The following is a 21,086-nucleotide window of genomic DNA, read 5'->3' as shown; positions in this document are numbered from 1 at the left end:
GAATTTGATGCTTATGTGGGAAAGCCAATACCTTGTAGTAAAAAACAAGTAAGATTCTTCAAGGGAAGAAAATCCCGTGAGCTTCAGGGAATAAGCCAGCCTTTAGCTATGGGGAGCCCTTCCTCTGGTCAGACTGGCCCACAGATCTGGAGTTTCTTTATCTGGTGTTTCTGGTGCTGACCTCTGTTGCAGGTATTCTCTGCTGCAGGAGACCTCGGTCCTACGTTTCCCCATTTCCTCACAGCTACCCAGAAAGTCACTGTTTCTATTCCTCTTTTCCCTAAACATACAAGGAGTCTTAAAAATCCTGTTTGTGAAAAAACGTTTCCTTTGCATCCATTCAAAGATGTTGACTTTGCTGTTGAGAATGCAGCAGGCAGTCTTGTGATGATCTGAGGCCCTTTGGGTGAATGAACAGCTTTTAGAGGATTGCAGCGGGGGATGGAGAAAAAAATCACATTAAAAAAAGAAAGAAAAAAGAGGGCAAGTAAACCCAAAGTTATAATGTAATAATAGAAAACATCTTTAAAAAATCATGCATTCTTGCTAACAAGAAATATATAGTATATTAAAAGATGCTCAATAAAACATATTTTAAAAGAAGGAATATTTGATGAGAGTTTTGAGTAGTTCCTCACAAAAGATTAAAAAAAATTTGATGTCATTTTTTGACTTCTACCACTTTTGACATAGATTTTATAGGGCACTGCTGAAAACATTCTCCCCAAAAGCCCCATTACACATCTATTGCTGTTCCTTTAAGATGAAATGGTAACTAGTGCAGCTTGCCATGTCTTTGTCCCGACACCGTAAACAGAACCCAGCTGCATCTCTGTTCCAGCTTTGAAAAATGAGGATTAGATTTTCTCTGTTTGACTTTGTCTGAGGTTTCTACAAGATTTTACTTTGGTTACAGTAAAACATCAGCTGTACAGCTTTCTCTTTCTTTGGTTATTACCCCCTTAGGTATAACATTGTAATCAAAGAGAGGTCAATTGTATCAATATAGAAGTTTGCCAGAATATATCTGGCATAAATCCTTCACTCAAGAGTTCATTATGAAGTGTTACTTCTGAAAAAAGCCCACTRAGTATTATCCAAAATCTAAGAAATTACCTTAAAGACAAAAACCATAAATTACATAGGCCTGAATTCAAAGAACAGAGTAAGCACTGAATCTGTATGCTAATCACTGTTAAAGGCAGATCAAGAAGTTTAAAATACCCTCACAGTATGGATTCATTATAGATAAAGATGACCACTGAATCTGATGAAATTGGAGGGTTCATCAAGGCAGCGCACACTATTCAAGAGAAGCCTCTCACAGTTTAATTCCATTTCTACAGGTCAGCTTGGGAAACACTGAAARCTAAAATTCTTCATTTCAGTCCATTGAAGCCTACAGAGTTCAGTAGCCACTTGCTGTAGGAATGTTATTTGTGATGGTGCTTGAAAAAGGTTTGCAGGGGATCCTGTGCAGGTTATGGTGCTGTGACATGCAGTCTGAAATCACTCTTTTAAAGAAAGTGGGAATTAGCTGCAAAAAGAAAAAGCCACGATCTGATCTTTATAACTTTATTTCCCTTCAGTTACGAAAGCATTGAGACAGTGTTCAGTACAACTGTATTAGACAGAAAGATTCATAAGAGCTGCAATAAAGGTTCCCAAAGCCTGTATCTCTTACAAGGAAGAAAAAACTGCAGAAATCTTTCTGACAAATAGAACCTCTAGCCACCAAGGCTCATGTATTTTTGGCATTGGGAAATATTAGCATTTTTCAGTCCGGGGATTCATTCCACCTTCCTCAGTCTGAACTAAGCACTTTCTGTTATGTTACGTAGATATCCTGTAAGGTCTTGCAGAGTAAAATTCTATTCTCATCAGGATACACCGCAACACTCCCACTGACTTCAGCGGAGTCAGCATGTCACCCAGTTCATCTTTGTCAGTTTATGTTCTGTAATCCCATGGTTGCCAAATTTCATGTTATTTGGAATTGTCTTTAAAACTGTAACTCTCATGACAATCTAAAATTCACCTTAAGAAAGTTTCAAGCCTTTTTTTTTTTTTTCCTATAACTTCATGACTTTAGGAGGCCTGAGAGCATATTCATACTACAAAAGTGTCCAAACAGAACCCAAGACTCTGCCATTCTGACTAATACATAGTTTGAGTGGGAATTGCTGAGCATACATAGAGCCTACATCATAGTTAACCACTTAAGCGTCCCTTTATTATTGGAGATCTTGGGGATGCAATCAAGAGAGTTTATTGATTAATCTCATCCTAAAGCAGTTATCCAAAATAGATCTGAGGAATCACACTGTCTTTTTCTCCACTGGCTTCATTTTCTTCATTGGTTAAAAAGAGAATGTAGGGTGATTTACATATCTTCACTGCAGAAGTCTAAAGTAAGGTGAGATGACTTTTTTAAAGTACAGTTTGCAACCACAGCTGTGCTTATAGCAAGTCTGAATTTTCTTCATTCAGTCATACAAGCAGTAGCAAAACCTCTGTCATTGTTGGTAATATCCACAAGTACTTGATAAATATTTCTGTTTTTTTTTTTCCAGTGCTATATTAACAGAGAACTCACAAAAGGTGAGGGTATGGCTCTACATGCATTTTCTTTGACAGAAAACTCAGGTTGGAAAGTTCCTGAGCTGTTGCACTTTTCTTTATCCTAACTTCTCAGTTTACTGATCCTCCAGTCATGCCAACACAACTGTTCATGGAGTCATGCTGTAAACCAGATCACTGGTTTGCCCTCAAAAAGCACTTTTTTTTCTTAATCTGTGTCACCCCACTTTTCAGAATAGTCTTATAACGCAGCTGGGGAAGCAGTGAACCAGACACACAAACAGCTGGGGAAGAAATTTCTTGCCCTGTCTTTCCAATAGAATGAGGTATATGTGAGACTCCACCTGAAGTCAAAGGTTTGATGAATAGGTAGCTGCTTCTTGCTGGGAAAAAGTGGGCGGGGTGAGGGGGCAAAAAAGACAATTACCAACCTTTTAAGCCTACCTTCAATACCAGTCAGTAAAATTTTTAATGTTAATCWTTTTCTTTTATTTTTTAATTAATTTTTACATTTTCATAGCCCATGATAGCAGCATTACTAGTAATTTTCTGCTGCCTTTTGACATGTAAATAATTTGCCTACAGACACTTAATCTTTTTAAACCTTGGGTGGGCATTTGCCAATTCTCTAAGTGGCAGGTGAGAATTTGCACATATGCTGTGCAGAGAAGTGAACAAATCCCAAATGGATCTGAGATGCTGGCACATTTCAAGGCCTAGATTAGGAGGGTCAAGATGGAACCTAGGTTTTCACACTGAAAATGGTAAGAAGGTTAAGGACTGAATGTTAATGTCCTGGGCCAAACTGCGCATGCAATGAATACATCCTCTGGTCCTTGGATGAAGCTGGCAAAACTGTCATATAAACACATGCACTCACAGGCACCTATCTAAACCATCTAGCTGTGCACATAGGTATTCTACCTAACCATTAGTGTCCCGCAGTGTTGTCCTTGTCTTCTCCACTTCTCCACTCCTTTGCTGAACCTTGTTCATAAATTTATTGGAAGTCTTAAAGACAGACTATTTYCTTGCGCACCATTCTGAATACTACTCTAATCTAATACTGTAATGCCTATAACAGCTCAGCACAACTGTAATTACTGTAACAGCTCAGCACAACCATATTCACAACCTATGCTTGCTAAGAATGTCTAATCTGAGAGCAAAAACAATCTGAGCAATTGAACAATCACAGTTAAAGAAACAGAAAAATGCCAACAAATAATTTTAAATCATGCTTATGCTTTAAAAAACCAAAGTGAAATTATACAAATGCATTATGAATGATAGCCTTTTTATGATATGTTTACATGAGCTGGGTGAACTGTAAAATACTACATAAACATGCAAAATAGTTTATTTATCTTTATTGTTCCTTTTCTTGCTTCGCATACTGTGTATACAAACAGTAGGACTTAAATACTTTTCCAAATCTGGAAATATATCTGCATATTCTCCAGCACAGCTAGCCACAGAATGGCACAGAAAAGCAAAAAAGGAAAATATGAAAGCAAACCCGTGCCACACCAGGAGTATTTATGAGCCTATGAATACCATTAAGCTGCTAATCGGCTAAATCTGAAAAGCAAAATGAAAATGCCTAGTTCACTTGCAGTTTAATTGTTTGCTCTTAATTGTTTCAGGCTGGTGGTTTGATGCCTGTGGCCCCTCCAACCTGAACGGGATGTTCTACACGGCTGGGCAGAACCATGGAAAGCTGAACGGCATCAAGTGGCACTACTTCAAAGGCCCCAGTTATTCCTTGCGGTCCACAACCATGATGATTCGGCCCTTAGACTTTTAAATGCATCCAGCAGTAGCTACAAGAACGAAACACAAGGCGACTGCCCTCTGAAGAACTTCTATAATAATCTGAAGGTAAAAGGTGAAGGGCTCCTTGAAAGCAACAAGTAGGACAGATGCAACGTTGCTTCATTATCACTTCATAGTGTGCAAAAGCTCCCCACCAGTCCCCCTGTGTCTTGGTGACAAGGGGAGGCTTGATTTAGAGGAAGGTGGCTACGATGATTTTCCAGAGAAGAACAACTGGAAATCTTTGTGATCTGTTTTTTCTGACTGAATCTAGTGCTTATCAGTGGATCTCTTTTCTTTTTGTGTAAAAGATGCAAAAATATACCAGATTATTCAGCAGCAACAACAGAATTTGAAGAACAGAAGCGCATCAACCACAGTCTACTGAGGAGAAAGTTTTTCAACAGTGAAATGGCATTATACTCACAAAACAGGATTACAGACACACCTGTGTTAAAGCTCAGCTTAAATCTTAAATACCGAAGGTGACCACTCCAGACACTGTGTTCCTTAAATGATCTGCTTTTAAATGGGTGGATGGATTTATTTTAATCCCAGAATCAAATAATCTATGCTAATCTTATTTTTCATTAAATCCGCTGAAGACATGTTTCTCATAAAAAAACTGAGTGAAATGTATGAAGAATGATAAGGGTAATAAACTGAAATTCTTCAGTTGCTCTGTATAGGTAAATTAGATACTTGGCATAATCCCTGAGCKAGGATTTATAGTGTGATAACAAAAGTAGCTGTGTTTCAGGGTTCCCCCCMCCACCACCACTTTTTTCATTAAAGGCAGTCTAAATGTCACATAGGAAAATTGATGGAAGGTTTAAAGAATGTGAAATATTATCCTAAAGAAAATATAGGATTTTGCATGGAATATTTCCATCAAAAGTACATCAGTTCATCAGTTCATCAGTTTTTCTTTCCAGTAAAGCAAACTGTTAGGGTATATAGGAATAGCCTAAATACATATTTTAAGTTGATGGATTCATTTTACAATACCTTTGCATGTGTGCAATTTATCATTAATTATTTTGCTTTTTTATTAAATCTTCATTTCTTCACTATATTATCTCATTTTTGTGAATATCAGACGCATGCCAGTTCTACACAGTGCTTAGGCTACAACTATAAAGATACTCAACACAACTGCATAGAAAATAAAGATTTATGAACTGTAAATAGCATGTTTATATCTTCTTTAATGATCATTTAATTTGTACATGCAGCCCTGACCCTACTGAATACAAATAAATGCGAAAACTCAAAAGGATATAAATATTAAATGAGCTCTGGAAGAGTGCTTACAGGTTTCTACTGTCATAACAAGTAACTCTTATATTAAAAAATGCTGCATATGTGTGAGGCAAGATGCACAATCCAGTTATTAAAAAGGATAAAGTGCCTGTAATAATAAGCAACAAAATAGGTGGGTGGCCCATGAGGTTACAGGGATGACTCTTTCCATTTACAGTCTCATGGTTTAATCATATGAGCAAAGTCCCTTTGGGAAAGTGGCTTGCACTCACTCAGCTTCTGCTTTAGAAAAAAAGGAAAAGCTTGACCCTGCTCCCACTGAAATCAAAAGTAACATTCTCATTGATTAAAATGGGACCAAGATCACGCACAAAATCTGAATGTGGTGGGGTTTCTTGCTTGTCTGTTTGTTGATTTGTTTCGTTCATTAATCTGTTCTTAAAATCAGCAAAGATCTGATTCCATTTTAAAGGATTATGGTATTAGAATAACCGTTTTTTTTCTCTACCAGTTTATTTCTACTAAAAAGAAAAAAAAAAGCTTGTATCTTTTTTAAACATCCTTTCTTAAAGATCACAAAGCACCAGAGGGCTCTCTGTTTTTGTTTCAACTTGATGTTTGTTTGTAAGTGGGAAGATCTTTGTTTTTATGTATTTGTATATATTTTTATATATATTTGAAATAATCCTGCCTAAGGGTTAATTTGTTGTTTTCTGCTGAATAAACTACCAAACTATTTTGTGCTCAGCAGTTTCTTCACAGAGCTGTGTTGTCTCAGTTTCCAGCAATTTTTTGATACAGTCTTCATTTATGTGCAAAAACTGTGGTTTGTGTCTCGAAAGATGTATTTTTTGCAGGTCTGTGAATTAGGAATGCCATTTTTGCAGATCCTATTGCAAAAAGCAAGACACATTAAAAAGCAACACATGATATTCGCTGTTTATTTATCTGGGTTTGAAAAAAATGTGGACTTGGTTTCCTATCCTTTATAATAAAACATTAAAATAAAATGAGGACTCCATGGTTTGCTTTGCTTTGAGCATGCCTCTCTGTGAAAGGCTGACATTTAACAAGCCAACATCTCCCTCTCTAAGAAATTTGGACAATTCCTAGGAAGGGAATCTAGCTAGAGTTTGTCTAGAAATCAGTATGCTAACCTTTCAAATCCATATTTCAGTCTTTYTTTATTCAATTTTCTTGATTAAAATCATGGGCCTATACTTCTCCTTTTAAGTCCAAATGATACAAATCTCTTTCAATCTTTAAAAAAAAAGGTTTCTTGAATTCCACTGGCAAAGATACAAACTGGAGTGTGATGCCTGTTTCTCTTGCCTTCATGACTGGTTGTTTTTTAATCATCCCTTTAACCATGTTGTCTGGCAGTGGCAAATCTCCACTGATCTCACTTCTTTTAGCCAGAAATGCCTCTTGCTCCATTTGCATGGCTTTTAACACTACAGGGATCAGTTTTAACTTCTCTTTGTAGTCATTTTATCCTCGTTTTCTCAGGAACTTTCGCTTAATTTGACTTGTTCATGGCATACGTTCAGACCAACCTGGCTTTTTAAAACAACACAAAAACTATGAGGAAATATAGCCATAAAAGCATGTTTTCCTCTCTAAATTGAACATGTGGTGTGTACTATATGAACAGAAGAGTTACAATTAGTTCTGGATTTGTTTTATATAAAAATTACATATGCTTTGAAAGTTAGTAAAAAAAAAACACTTTAAAAAACAAAAACTGCCTTCAATCTGTCAACGGTAATAGGAAATTCACTGTTTATCCTTCACAGAACAATTTTTTCTTTTATAAAATATGAATACACAGAAATTYGACAATTCAGGAGATGTGTTTTTCATTGCAGATTGATCCTTATATTTTAATATTTTCTAAGGCTTTTTAAAATGCGTTTCTGGAGATGTAATTTAAAAACACACATTTCTAAGTGCTTTAGCATTCAGTAACTCATCTATTAAGTAGGTAAGTCATCTACATTTATAACCATCTGTACAACAGGTTCCTAAGATTTATTTCCTTAAAAAACCYTTCCAGCTATAATAACCTTTTCTCTGAAGAGCTGGAGCTCAAACCACAGCTCTGACAAGCCTCAATCTCATTTGAGATAGGCACAGCACTTGCTTCTCCTGGAAACAACAAAATTGAAACAGTAATCACARCAGAGCTCAACTCTCTACTTAGGATCAAGCTTAATTTACAACCAGGTTGTACTGCCAAAAGTTGTGCCAGAAGGCATTCCTACCTACCAGTTTTTACATAAGCCGAATAGCTCAAGGGGGCAGGCAGTAGCCACAGAATGCAGCTGATGCTGCTAGCATTGCCTGAATCTCACTGTGGTGTTCATACACATATAGACGTATGCCTGAAGAATGCTTACCACAATCTGCCTATCAAAATGATTTTTTTCTTTCGAATTTTATTTAGAGGAACCGTAATCACAGTACAACAAAAATCCAGAAGGCACCAAGAATGAAATAAATGACAAGTGCAAAATGCCTGCAGGAAGGGGCAGAGGGGGGTTAAGGGCTAGAGTATGGAAGAAGCAGAAAAAGAGAGAAGACAGGGATATAGAGGCTGTGAAGAAGAGAGGGGAAAGATGGACTGATAGAGTTCAACGGGAAGGGATTAATGGAGAGACATAGCAGCTCTGTATCTTCCTGTGCCACGCCCACGACACAGGCGCTCCCTTCTCCTGCAGGAGTGTCTGAACCCCTCTCTTCCTGGCTCCCCATATGAGATGTTGTTTATTTTGTGTGCTTTTTGGTTGCGTTTTATTTTTAATTCTTGCACATTTTTAAGTCAGAAGCTTCAGGGAGCAATTCAGTAAGGATTTCTGAGAAGACATGCTGCTCATGTTTATGGCAAGATAGTTCCATAACAAAGCCTTCAGAGACAGAGAGGTTCATTTAGAAAAATACTGTTTTGTGTCGAGTGAGTTTCAAAGACTGGTAATGGAATAACACTCATATCCATATAAACCCTACAAAATTAGAGCCCTTATTCTTTCACTGGTTAAATTTTCTATTCTGTGGGGACCAGACCTTATTCTTCATAGTAACAGGCTGTAGAGTTTTCTGAACCAGTGAGCTCCATGAAGGAATAGATGTATACTGTAAATATTAAAAAAAAAAAAAAAAAGTGCTTGTGTATAAAAATACATGAAGACAGAGACACCATCCTTGTGCTTGGGTAAAGAAAGTCATGACCCTCAAAGTGTTAGCATGTATTTTCTTTCTCTTGTTACATTCCTCACCTTACCCTTACTTTAATAGTGTCACCTATGCCTCCTTTTAAACTGCTGGTAGTGCTTGCCTCCTTCTGTCTAAAAGTATTTGCAGGAAGGTAAGTGCCACAGTCAGCTGAAGACCAAAGGCCTGCGGACATTTGTGTTCACAACAGTGCAACATCACTTATGGGGACGGCAAGGTCAGGCCCTTCCAAACCTCTGGGAAGGAACCTTTTCTTGACACTCATTTCCTCTACAAGGATGTGATGGGAGAAACACACAACACACATATGCATGCACGGAATCCCATTATATCTTTCTACACAAACAGAAAACCAATGCTTTTCCARGATTGTCCTCTAGTACAGGCGCTAATAAGAGCCCAAAGAGAAAGTTACTCATAGGTGCCTTTTTCAGGCCAGTAGGAAACGGAGGAAAAATTTCTGAAGCAAGGAAAAGGAAGATCAGAGATTCTTGATGAGCTGACAGAGGTAAGAAAGAATTAGGGAAGACTGACAAAATGATTGTTACAGGATAATGCAGCTAAGAATGCAAAGGGAGAAGATTAAGAAGCTGAAGGCAAAGCCAGTAAATGGAAGAAGTCACTCTGACAAAAAGAATATGGAGAAATGAAAAAGATGAAAGCATCAGACAAGGAGGAAAATGAAGAAAAATTAGTCAGAAGAGTCTGTAGGAAAATGGATGTAAAAAAACCCCCTGAAATAAAACAGAGGAAAAAAGAGGCAAAATATTTAATTCTAGATAGTTCAAAAAAAAGAAGGAGGAGGGATGGAAAGATATCACAGGATACAGAAATGAAGAAAAAAGAAGGAAAAGGAAAGAAAAACACAGAAATATATACCCTTTATTGTTTGGATTATAATACTGAAGGGTACAATAACATTAAAAAACTCATAGTAGTATGTGTGATGGCAAAAACCTATATTTTTATGCAATCTAACTTCCCTCAGAGTTCAAATAGGTAAGATTGCTGCCAAATATGTTTAGGTTGCAGTGTGAGATGCAGATTTACCTGTCTGAGAAACATGAATGATAATGTCTATACAGAGGACAGATCTTGCAAAGCTATAGGGTGTCTTTATCTGCCTCTGGGAGTAAAATCTTTCTTTACGATGTATGTAATTATTTCTCTATATTTATTAGAGGAAAATAAATTTAGAGGAATTAATTGTCTTAGAGGAAAATTAATCCAATTAATTCTCCAAAGCCTAAAAGAAACGGTATGGACATTTTATTTTCTGCTTTTATTTAATATTTACAATGTAATGGATATATATTGACATCTGATAAAATATAAAGCAAAACTTAAAAAGCAGTCCCATCTTGGAGGAATTTTTGGTAACATGCTCCCTGAGAACTTTTGTTCATGCTTTTAGCATGACACAAGAATCCATCAGTAGATGAATCAGCTTTGGATAATATTTATTCTTCCACTGAAAGATGTGGATCTCCATCCTTTTGCAGCCCTCTCATGCTTATATTTAGAATCATTGTTTGCTCTCAACGAAACTAAAAATCTCAGACCTGATCTCATTCAGCTGCATTGTTGAAACACTGGTTTATTTTCTTTTGGGTAATGAAGCAGAACTCCTGGATATATATTTTACTTTTGTTCTTTTGAAGCAAACCTTTCATTGAATTCTACTTTTTTTTCATTTAAAGGCTTCTGCTTTGGAGTTCATCTTTCATCCAGCACAGATAATTATTTAATTTCTCTTTGAAAGCTTCGCTCAGTGCTGTTTGTTCTGTTAAACCTTCAGGCGAATTCTTCTCCTGGACTCATGCAGTGGTTCTTGACTACAATCTTCTGCTCTCCCTTTGTGCACAAACCTCCCACTGTGGAGCAAGCATCACACTGCTATTCACCACTACCAYCCTTTTTGAAGAGTTTCTTTATTCCCTTCCAGGGAATCTCTCTCCAGTGGAAAAAACTGACTCTTTGGCACAGCTTTGGTCCAGATCTGGGGTCCCAAAAGCCTGCAGCCATGCAGGCTGGCTCACCCTTGCCCATCGCCTGGCAGCTACCCAACTGTTTCTAGTCAAGAGCCACACCAGGGCTAAAGGCACCCTGGTCCAGGCAATGGAGAGAACCTCAGGCCCACTCTGGTTGCCTGCTACGCTTTCCTCCTAGAAAAGCTTCCTGTACCAAGAGTGGGGACAAGCATGGCCAAGGAGCCACTGCGATGGCGCTTTCTCATGAAGCAATGCCTCTGCATGCTTTGAGGTCATGTGCAAAATAAGGCAACCACCGTGGAACTAAGATGCTGGCTTTAAGACTACTTGGTCACAAGCCAAAGATCATACAGATGCATATCACTTATTTTTAATAAGTTCAGCCGCATTAGCCAAAAAATATTCCACTATATTATTCTATTTGTTAGATTAAGAAACTTATGCTACATTTACCACAGGAGAAGACAGCCAGTTTCCTGAACACTTAGGTGGTGGCATATGTATTTTCACTCACAGAAGGCAAATGCATCCACTTGCCTTAAATGTGTTACAAAAGCTTCTGAATTCATTCTAAGTTGTCAAGGTTTTTGGAAAAAATAATATTAAATATAGTGGACTTTGTGCAAAAATAAGTTTATAAGCAAGAAACTTTCTCAGTTCCCAACTGTGCAGAATGAAGAGATAGAAAAATTACCTCTGTGACTATGGCTATAGGTTTATTAAAAGAGATTTAGTCAGGATCCAGCAGTTACTGTTTCTCTTCCATTGACAGACTTGTGCAAATTCAGATTACATGAAAATCTCCTGTATGTCCTTTCAAGGCACTGCAAACTGCCTGACAGCCCAAAGACCAGATCAGGAAACCTGCCTCAATTTCGTACAACCAAACAGGGATTAAATGATACTTCTGGAATTTAATACATGATGCAGGAGATCAAAGGAGAGTTATAATGCAACTTTAACCTGTTCAGGTTAACATCTTACTTTCTCTGAGTAAATACTCACAGAAAAAAAGTAAATTTCCTTCTATTTTCAAAAAGTATAAAATGAATATATATAGATTCCTTAAATAATCTGTGTATGTGGGGAGAAAGAGATAGAAAATCCATACTATGATAAAGCAAACTATCTTGCCTTCACAGTTCATCCTGAGAGGCAGTGGAGCCCATATTTCTAAAGTTTCTGCTATCTGCTGCCACCTATGGTTCAAAATGAAGCTTTTCCAAAGCTAAAATCATTGCCCGAAGCAACTAAACATAAAATGAAAGACCTGAAAAGAAAAAAAAAAGAAACTAAAAGGCCTAATAAAAATGGCTAGGACTTCCAGCATTAATGGTCAAAGTTGAGTCTATATGTGCTTTCAATTTTAAAAGTACTGAACTCCCATTGCTTTCAGTTTAGCTCAAATGGATTAAAAATACATTGGTTTTATAACAGCATGGACCTTCCCTAAYGGAAATAATGATATTTACAGAGTAAAATGTTATTCCATAAAACACAGGTGATGGAGAAGGGGCAATCACACAAACCATTTTAAAAGGTCATGTTGTATTTACTAAACTTTAACTAGACCAGATGGACTACACATCAGGAAGCTGCAAAAGAAAAGAAAGCCATACGCTGAGAATGAATTAAATTATATTTAAAAAAATAAAGTAAAATAGTCTTAAAGACAAACACTCAGCAGTTGTAAATGCAATAATTCAGTTTGCTCTTCCAGCTTAGATTTATCCAACTCATGCATAATGCATTATCCTGAAAGTCTTTAATTACTCTTTCACACAGTGGTTTTATTGCATTGTCCAAGAATCACAGTGCAATAAGGTTTTTGACTTATGAGGCATAATTCATTGGAAAATGAAAATATATCTTTATAATTTTATATTTTTAACGCTCAACTAATCATCTCATTTTTGGTGCCTTTTTTTTACTCTGGAACCATAGTTAGCAATAGGAAAAACACTCTGCCTTTTCAAGAGTTCAATAATTCCTTTTTTGTCTTAAGTACACCTGAGTGATATTTGCTGTAAGATAGGGCCCTGTTTCAAATTAATAACTTCAGAGCAGCCAAAACTGCTAATCCTGTTGTCATACATAAGCTATCTCATTTCTCTGACCTTTCACTTCCCAGTGTTCGAACCAGAGTCGCACCGAGGTTACAGTTCCCAGGTCACAAGGCCACAGATAACCTTAGATATTAGTAGGACTCCATGTCATTTTCTTACAGAAACCAGAGGTGAATCAATATTTAGAAAGCTGGAGAAACCCAGTTGTTTGTGCCCTTTTGTCCACTTATAGTTTCAAAAGCCATGAACTTAGCAGCTCTGAACAAACAAAAAATGAACACAGATGAGACAAAAGCAGAAGCAATGCAGTTACCTGAAGGTCATAAACACAATGGACTAACACCATTTTGCTCATTACTGCCCTGGGTGTGCTCGGGCTCCACATGCAGGTTTGGACAGTGCCTCTTGTACAGCAGGGAAGATCTGGTGCTGTGTTACATATGCAGCAAAGATTTCAGGCTGAGCACTTCAGCTCTAAAGAAAAGTCGGCTTATAGAGAGGCCACAAGAGAAATATTGTTTTGAATGGAGATTCAATGACTTGACAAAAAGGCAGTTTCTCATGGCAGCTGGCCCTGGGACTTTGGTTCAGTTCTCATCAGTTTTGCTTGGGACCTGGGAGCTCAGCACCCCAGGGTAGAAACAGAGACTAATGTCCTTCCTTCCTTTCTTTGTCTTTTTTATCTGCTCGGATGARACTCTCTCCATGAAGGAGCTTAGGCACCAAGTCCAACACTAACTCAAAAACCCTTTTCAGCATCTCTAACATATCTGTAGGGGCACAAATCAGCATTGCTTTTACATGCTTATGTCTATTTAGACATTTCCACTTACAAGTTAGACACCTAAATATTTTGAGGATGTGGTTCTACATGTCAATTTGTTGACTTATAAAAGAAAACCTAGTGCAACCTTGTTTTGGAGAGCCCAGTGTTGCACCTAATGCTGCAGATTTCTTTAACTGGTCGTTTTCCACCTGTCTCCCTTTAGAGGGAGTAACCAGAACTTTTAGAGCGTGTCACAACTAGTGGATAAGAGAAAAATGAATGCCTGATGCACAACAGCCCCCATGTCAGGGCCATACACAGAATGTCGAAACATGGGGTACGATTCAGACAGAGGTTAAATCACAGAATCAGAGAACAGCTGAAGTTGGAAGGCACCTCAGGAGATCAGCTGGTCCAACCGCCCCCACTCAAGCAGGATCAGCTAGAGCAGTTTGCTCAGGACCATGTCCAGTTGGGTTTTGAATATCTCCAAGGATGCAGACTCCACAGCCTCTGTGGGCAACCTGTTTTGCAAAGTTCAACAACCTTCACAGTGTTTTCCTGTGTTCAGGTGGAATTTTGTGTGTTTCGGTTTGTGCCCATTGCCTCTCATACTGTTGCTGGGTGCCAATGAGAAGAGTCTGGCCCCGTCCTCTTGACACACTCCCTTCAGACATTTAAACACATTGACAAAATCCTTCCTAAGCCTTCTCTTCTCCAGACTGAAGAGTCCCAGCTTTCTCAGCCTCTCCTCCTACGAGAGATGCTCCTATTCCTTAATGATCTTCATGCCTCTTTGCTGGACTTACTCCAGTAAATCCATGTCTTTCTTGTACTGGGGAGCCCAGACCCAGATACCACACTCCAGGAGTGGCCTGACCATTGTAGAGGGGAAGGATCACCTCCCTCAACCTGCTGGCAATGTTCTGCCTAATGCAGCCCAGGATAGTGTTGGCCTTCTTTGCCAAAGATCCCAGACCCTTCTCTGTAAAGCTGCTCTCCACTTGGTCGCCCCCCCCATTATGTGCTGGTACAAGGGGTTATTCCTCCCTAGATGCAGGACTTTGCACGTCCCTTTGCTGAACTTGTTGTCAATTGTTGAAGTCAATATAAACCTTTTTTTAAGTAAGAAACACTTCTTGGTGATTGCAGACAGTCAAGCTGACCTCARTAGGGACTGAATTATCTTCTGCAGGTTTTAACACTATGTGCCTCAATGGCTTTAGCTTTTAGTGCTTTGGGGCAGTACAGTGTCTATTAAAATGGATCCTGACTTTGTCTGTGGCCTTTAATTTGGAACATAATGTAAATTAAAAAAAAAAGAAAAAAGAAAATCTATCTCCCTTCTTCACAAAAACATAGCTGAGAGTGGCTAATTTGCATCATTTCTTTACGGATTCTGTTTTGTCAGAAACAACATTGAACAAGACTCCTACATAAAATAGCAAGGCAAGGAAAACAAGTATTTTGAAGTTCGCTGGGTTCCTGCATCATGAATGGACACATGGAAAATCTCAGTTTTTGCATGCATCTTTCTGACTCTCCTGCTAGCATCTACAAACCACCAAATTAAACTATTATCCAGGAGGGAATGTGAATGGTAACATACTAAGTATGTCAAAACACTGAATGAATTATCAAACAGATCTAATTTGTAAGAGAAATCTTTAGTGCTCAGCCAGCGAATTATGAGATTAGTGTCACAGAAGGGATAAACTTGGTATTCCACCAGGAAATATTATGTTACTCTATGCATCCCAAAGTATTTATCTCCAGTAAGTGCTCTGCACATTGTTATCAGAAACAATGATTGCACAATAAACAACACTAATAGTCAGCAGGACCCTGCCAAAATGCAATGCCCTTTTTGGTACTGTGAAATGAGCTTCACTGACAAGGGTAAGATTTCACCTTCCTCCTTCCAAAAAGGCCACATCCCTGAGGGAATCATTTCAACCCAGGCCATCTTTCCTTGTTTACATTTATCAGCTTTATACTGAAGTTTTCTTGAGTTGCCTTTTTCTTTTTTTTTTTCCCCCCCTAGAAGGTGGGGATGTAAATGCCTTAAAAATGTTAGTGTGGGCATGATCCTAAAACAGCTCCATTCACACTGAAGCTTTCAACAGCCCTGTTGCAACTAATAAGTTTGACAAGTTTCTGACTATTTCTTCACATGGCATCTGCAAAGAGGAACCAGAATTTTAGCTAGAGAGACACACACAGAATGAGATTTAATCTAAAGAAACCACAGCTGCACTACAGCCTCTTGTGACAGTTAAGCAGGTGCCACTTGAAGAGTTGTCAGGGAGCAAGCTGTCCCTCATCTGTTCACCCATATATCATGGAGCTAAAAGAAAACCACATAAATCCTCTTTTTTTTCCTTTTTCAGTTTGTTCCCCCCGAGCTATGAGTAGCTAGGGGATAGGAACCTCCTGTGATGTGTATTGTCATGAGGGGGCAGGCTGACAAGGCAGACTGCTGAGCTTCTGCTGGGAAAAAGGKATGTTGTCTCTCCAAAAGTCATGGAGTCATTTGCAGGTGGCTTGGAAAGGCTGGTGAGCACACGGAGATCCAGGGAACAAGGGAATCTGGATGGCTTGGGGAGGGCTGGAGAGGACGCTGTCACTWACATTGTGTGGTCAGTGTTCATATTTAGCTTCAAGAGAAGTCTGCTGTGGGCTGGAGTTTACTCTGCTCAGACTGAAGTATTGGTGTATTACCGAGAGCAATCCCCTCCTGGGGTGATGTCCTCGGTCCACAACAGTGTTGCTGGTTATTAGGGGCGTGATCACTGTCTCTGCAGGAGTGCCTGGGATGCTCCCAGACAACCATCCATGACCCTATTTATCCCAGCGCAGCTGCAGTACACAACCTACCTGAAAAACTGATTGTTAATTTCTCAAGCACAGTATAAATTCAGATTTTCTCATATCCTGTGAACTATGGATCCCCCCACATTTTTTTTTTGCAGTGGAACCTTGCTGATGAGTTGTGGTCTTTTGATCTCTCCATTTTCTTTTGTATATCCAGGTGAGACACAACCACTGCAAAAGGAAAACATCATTTCTTGCCAGTGTTTAATTCAAACCTCAGAGGAAGAGGACAGCGGATTCAGGAAATATCAGGAGATTCCCATTGTGAGTTTCTTTAGAGTGTGGATAAAGGGTGTTGAGGAAGAGGGGAACACAGGTTAGTGATTAAAATGTAGTAAAAACATATCCGAGATTGCCGCTCACTGGGATGCTCTACCTACTAGCAACTGCAACAACATGTGGAGCACCATCTCCACAGACACAAAGTTAAAAGTAGACAGCCACTTGGCATTGGTGATGTCCTGATGGAGAAAAGATGAAAAAACAAGCAAGATGTTTGTCTGTCTGACTGATGGCTTGACTGGATATCTTGTGCAATATAAGGTGAGAAAAAGAGAAGGAAGGATGGGGCATGATCAGACTTTGACGTCCTGTTTCTTTTGTCATCCACTGATCACTACCACGCAGACGGGCACTTGGTTTGCTGGTGACCGGGTTGCCTGGCTTCTGTTCATTAGCCCCTGCACTCCCCTCCTTTACAAACACACAGACTTGAAAGGCGAAGCAGTAATTCAGGAAGTCTCCTCACACAGCAGGGTTCAGTTTGTAATATGGAAAGGTTAGGATTGAAAACCAAGGCAGTTTAATTCTATTTTCGAAAATCAGTACGTAATGCAGGACTATCTTTAATGGCAGACACCGTGGTGTCAAAGGACTGTGTCAGGTTTCAGACCTTTTCATAGTTTAAATTCCTACGTTTAATCAAAGGTTAACTGAATCATTGCTGGTGGTGAAAAGTTATTTCGATGTGATGTTATCGTGGGTGGCCTACAATAAGTAATACCGTATTTGGGGAACAGTCTCCTACATGCAAATAAATTTCCCATAATTTCCGCTCTGTGTGCAGAAAATATATGTGACAGTATATTCAAAGTATCTCTCAGGAGGCAGTGCAAAATAATTCTAGCTGCAATAATTGTTTAGCTGCTTCATCCCTTAGACAAATAAACATAGTTTTTGTCTTGAAAGTTCAAATACCATTTCTTTTCAAATAAAATAAAATGAAACAAGAAAAACTATTTTTCTTTAATCTCTGAGTCATAGAACTTATATAATCATAATTCTGTCTCATTGCATCAGGCTACATTTTCTTATTCATCTTATTTTTCTGGGCAGCTTATTACTTAGAGAAAGGGGATCAAAGTTTTCTGAACTGATTGTTGGTTTGGTAATATTCCGCATATATAAATAAAGTAGGACATAAAATGGAAATGGATTCATAGCCTGAAATTGAAACTTGTATGCCATCTTTTCCATTTCTAGTAATTTGCGTCTATCACAATCAATTTTTGCAAAGAGTATGAAATGACTGCAGCATCCACACATATTTCTTAGTCCTAATGTCACTCTACACTCAAATAGACTCAAATTTTGAATAATATTATTTTCTATCCTTTATTCAGTGTTATGATACCTAAATTATTGTTTAGTTTGGTTGATGTTTGGCACTTAGAATGTTAGTAGTCTACATTCATTAATTTTCTTCAAACTGTTTCATTTGGAACAATTTATATTTTCACACCTTACAGAGCTTGAACAAATGTATATAAAACTTCTATGATATCATTAAGTATATTACCATATATATCATTTATGTATCTGACACTTATTCTAGATTTTTCTCATAAAATTTTCAAGTCTAAAAAACAGTGAATTATGTGACTAATAGAGCTGCTTTAAAAAATTGGAACTGAAAATTCTTTCAACAACAACCAAACAATGTCTATTTCTACTAAACATGGAGTTTCATAGGGGATATGTAACTAAACAGAAATATTCAGGGCAAGGGGATTACTTTTTAGAAATATTTGTGGTTTCACTGAAAACCTTGGAACGAGGTGCCTGGGTTTTCAACCAAAGGTCCACATATTTTGGTGTTATGTTGGAAGAATTCTGCCTTTTTATTGACTTCTCCCTTTCCACCCCAATTCCATTAAGTGAATAAGAAGTTAAATAAAAATAAGAGACAGCATTTGTTAACTTTCTGGAAAAAACTGTGGGAAAAATACATTTCCTAATCTTCCCCAACCCTTATGTTAGGTATGGTAAGGGCATTACTGTATGTTTGAAAGTGTAGTCATAACTTAGTGCCTTTGTAGTTTTTAAACATAATAACTGAGTCAGCTCCACCAGGTTTATAATTACATAAAACTAGTAGAGCAGTTAACAGAGCAGAGGAAGTCTTCCATACTGTGGTGTCTAGTGCAGAATTTCATGCAAAAATGGAATATTTTTTGTTATGTATCTTTTTCATTAACACCCAAAAGAAGAACATGCTTTCCTCTTGTCCCTACAAAAATAATGCATGACTTGAGAGCAATTAAAATTTGTGAAAACCATAAAGATGCACTTAACTTCCTACTTTGCATCCTGAAGGTCTCAATTAGGTGACGCAGGGAAGTATGGAAAGTAGCAGGAATCCTCCTCCATGTCTGGCTGCACCAAATCTTTCTTGTTGTATCCCCTCTTTTGCAGCCCACATGGAAATGAGATTTGTCACCATTTGGAAAAGAAAAATCTCACCTTGCCCTCCTGAAACTGCTGCTTTGTTCGATAAAAACAAAAGATCCATTCCACAAAACAAAATTTTAGTGTTTTGTATTGTTTAGACAATGTACTGAATTTCTCACTAATTTTGATCAAAAATAAGACCAGCTCTTGAATGGGTTAATAAAGCAATATGAAGTCTGCTGGACACAGAAGGTTATGTAAACTGGCTGCACACTAAGCCAGCCATTCCTGATGCTGGATACATTAGGGCATTAACAAAAGGGGAGAACCTGCATCTGCTCTGTGTTTATAGACAAGCATAAAATGATTATTGTAAGAATTGTAGATAATATGATCCTATGTGGATACAAATCTCTGGAGTAGTCACAGAATTCATTTTAGTTTTGAGAAGACTTTGATCTGTCCACATTGCCATTTTCTGTTCTAAATAACAATTAAGCCATTAAAGCAGTATAACCGAAGCCAAGTCTTCTGCAGATTTCCACCCCACAACAATAGATGTCAGATCGTAACACAGGACAATTCATATGGCAAAATAAATCATCCAAATTTTGCTCATCAAAAAAGAGCTAATATAAAATCTAATCCAAAAATGACATCTGCAGTTTTAAGCRAAACAGTGTTACTTGACTGATTAGATATCATGTTTGACCATAAAGAATTCATGGCCTCCCTTTGTTCCAAAAACTGAGTGTGAATTTATATTACTTATTTGTCCAATATTTTAGACTGCAGTGGAAGTAATGAAATGAGTCAATAATTTGTTACTTTAGATTCCTTGCCTCAGAAATGTGTTTTCAATTTCATCTGGACTAACATCTACTTCTAACAAGCTTAGCTGTTTCAATATATCCAAGGCCAAAAAACAGGTCTAGTTCTAAATCGAAAATCTGGGGAACATTTCAGTGACTCAACTGAAAATGAGAATCATTAGCAGTCACAATTTCAGCTCTCTTCAGCGGTTCATCTAAAAACTTAGCAAAACAGCCACTTGAACATATGAGTGTATCCTTAGCTTTTCTGGCTTCTTGAGGAACGGTGAACCTCACCCAGATTTCACAATGACTGTGATTAGTCCAGAGGAGTAGAAAAATTTTCATAGCAGCTGCAGTATTCAGCCTAAGGCTTCTCCAAATCTTTAGAAATAGTGCTGTTCCCATTTGCCATGACTGGCACACACTGAACTCAGTCTACAACAAGAAAAGAGCAGAACATGCTCCTTGCCTCCTAAAAGCTTTCATAGTCACTTGTTTTCCCCAACTTACTAGCAGCTATCTGAAGATGAGATATGTAGGAGACACTTCATTCAAAGAAACTTAAAAAATCTGAGTCAGGGAGGTGGGATTATTTGCTGCAAACATCTTGGTAGCAGTTAGAGAAAAGGAGAAAATATTCCTCCTCTTAAATCTTTGCTTCCCTTGCATGTTATAATACAGACTAAGGGTTTTTTTGTGTTTAAAGGAAAGGGAGATTTTCTGGTCTTTTGGTCAATTTCTTTAACTAAGAGTGGCAACCTCAGTTTCCATTCAAGAGTACGGTCTCATTATGAGACCATAGAATAAATAATGAAGAAACCATTACTTTTTGTAAATTGCCTTTTTATATTTTTTTCATTTCATAACCCAAATGATTTAGGATTTACAGGTTAAAATCTTCCCAAGATGTGTATTTGTCACTTCTAGAGTGACAATCTGTCACCCTACATACAGAATTCTTGAACTTTTTAAAACAACTCAGAAACATTTATTTTGAGAATCCGGTTATTACTTT

General features: G+C 37.9%; 1 protein-coding gene across 1 annotated transcript in view; it reads left to right on the top strand.

The window, feature by feature from the left end:
* ANGPT1 (angiopoietin 1) overlaps positions 1 to 5,139 on the top strand; it is a 167,007-nt gene extending 161,868 nt beyond the window's left edge. Inside the window, exon 9 of the mRNA XM_026080009.1 lies at positions 4,227 to 5,139. Within this exon, the coding sequence (XP_025935794.1) occupies positions 4,227 to 4,387 (161 nt within the window). The 3' untranslated portion in view covers positions 4,388 to 5,139. The remainder of the gene's footprint in view (positions 1 to 4,226) is intronic.
* The last annotated feature ends 15,947 nt before the right edge of the window (positions 5,140 to 21,086 follow it).

Source organism: Apteryx rowi, unplaced genomic scaffold, assembly GCF_003343035.1.
Source record: "Apteryx rowi isolate R43461 unplaced genomic scaffold, aptRow1 scaffold_508, whole genome shotgun sequence".
Lineage (NCBI taxonomy): Eukaryota > Metazoa > Chordata > Aves > Apterygiformes > Apterygidae > Apteryx > Apteryx rowi.
This window is presented reverse-complemented; position numbering and strand designations above follow the sequence as displayed.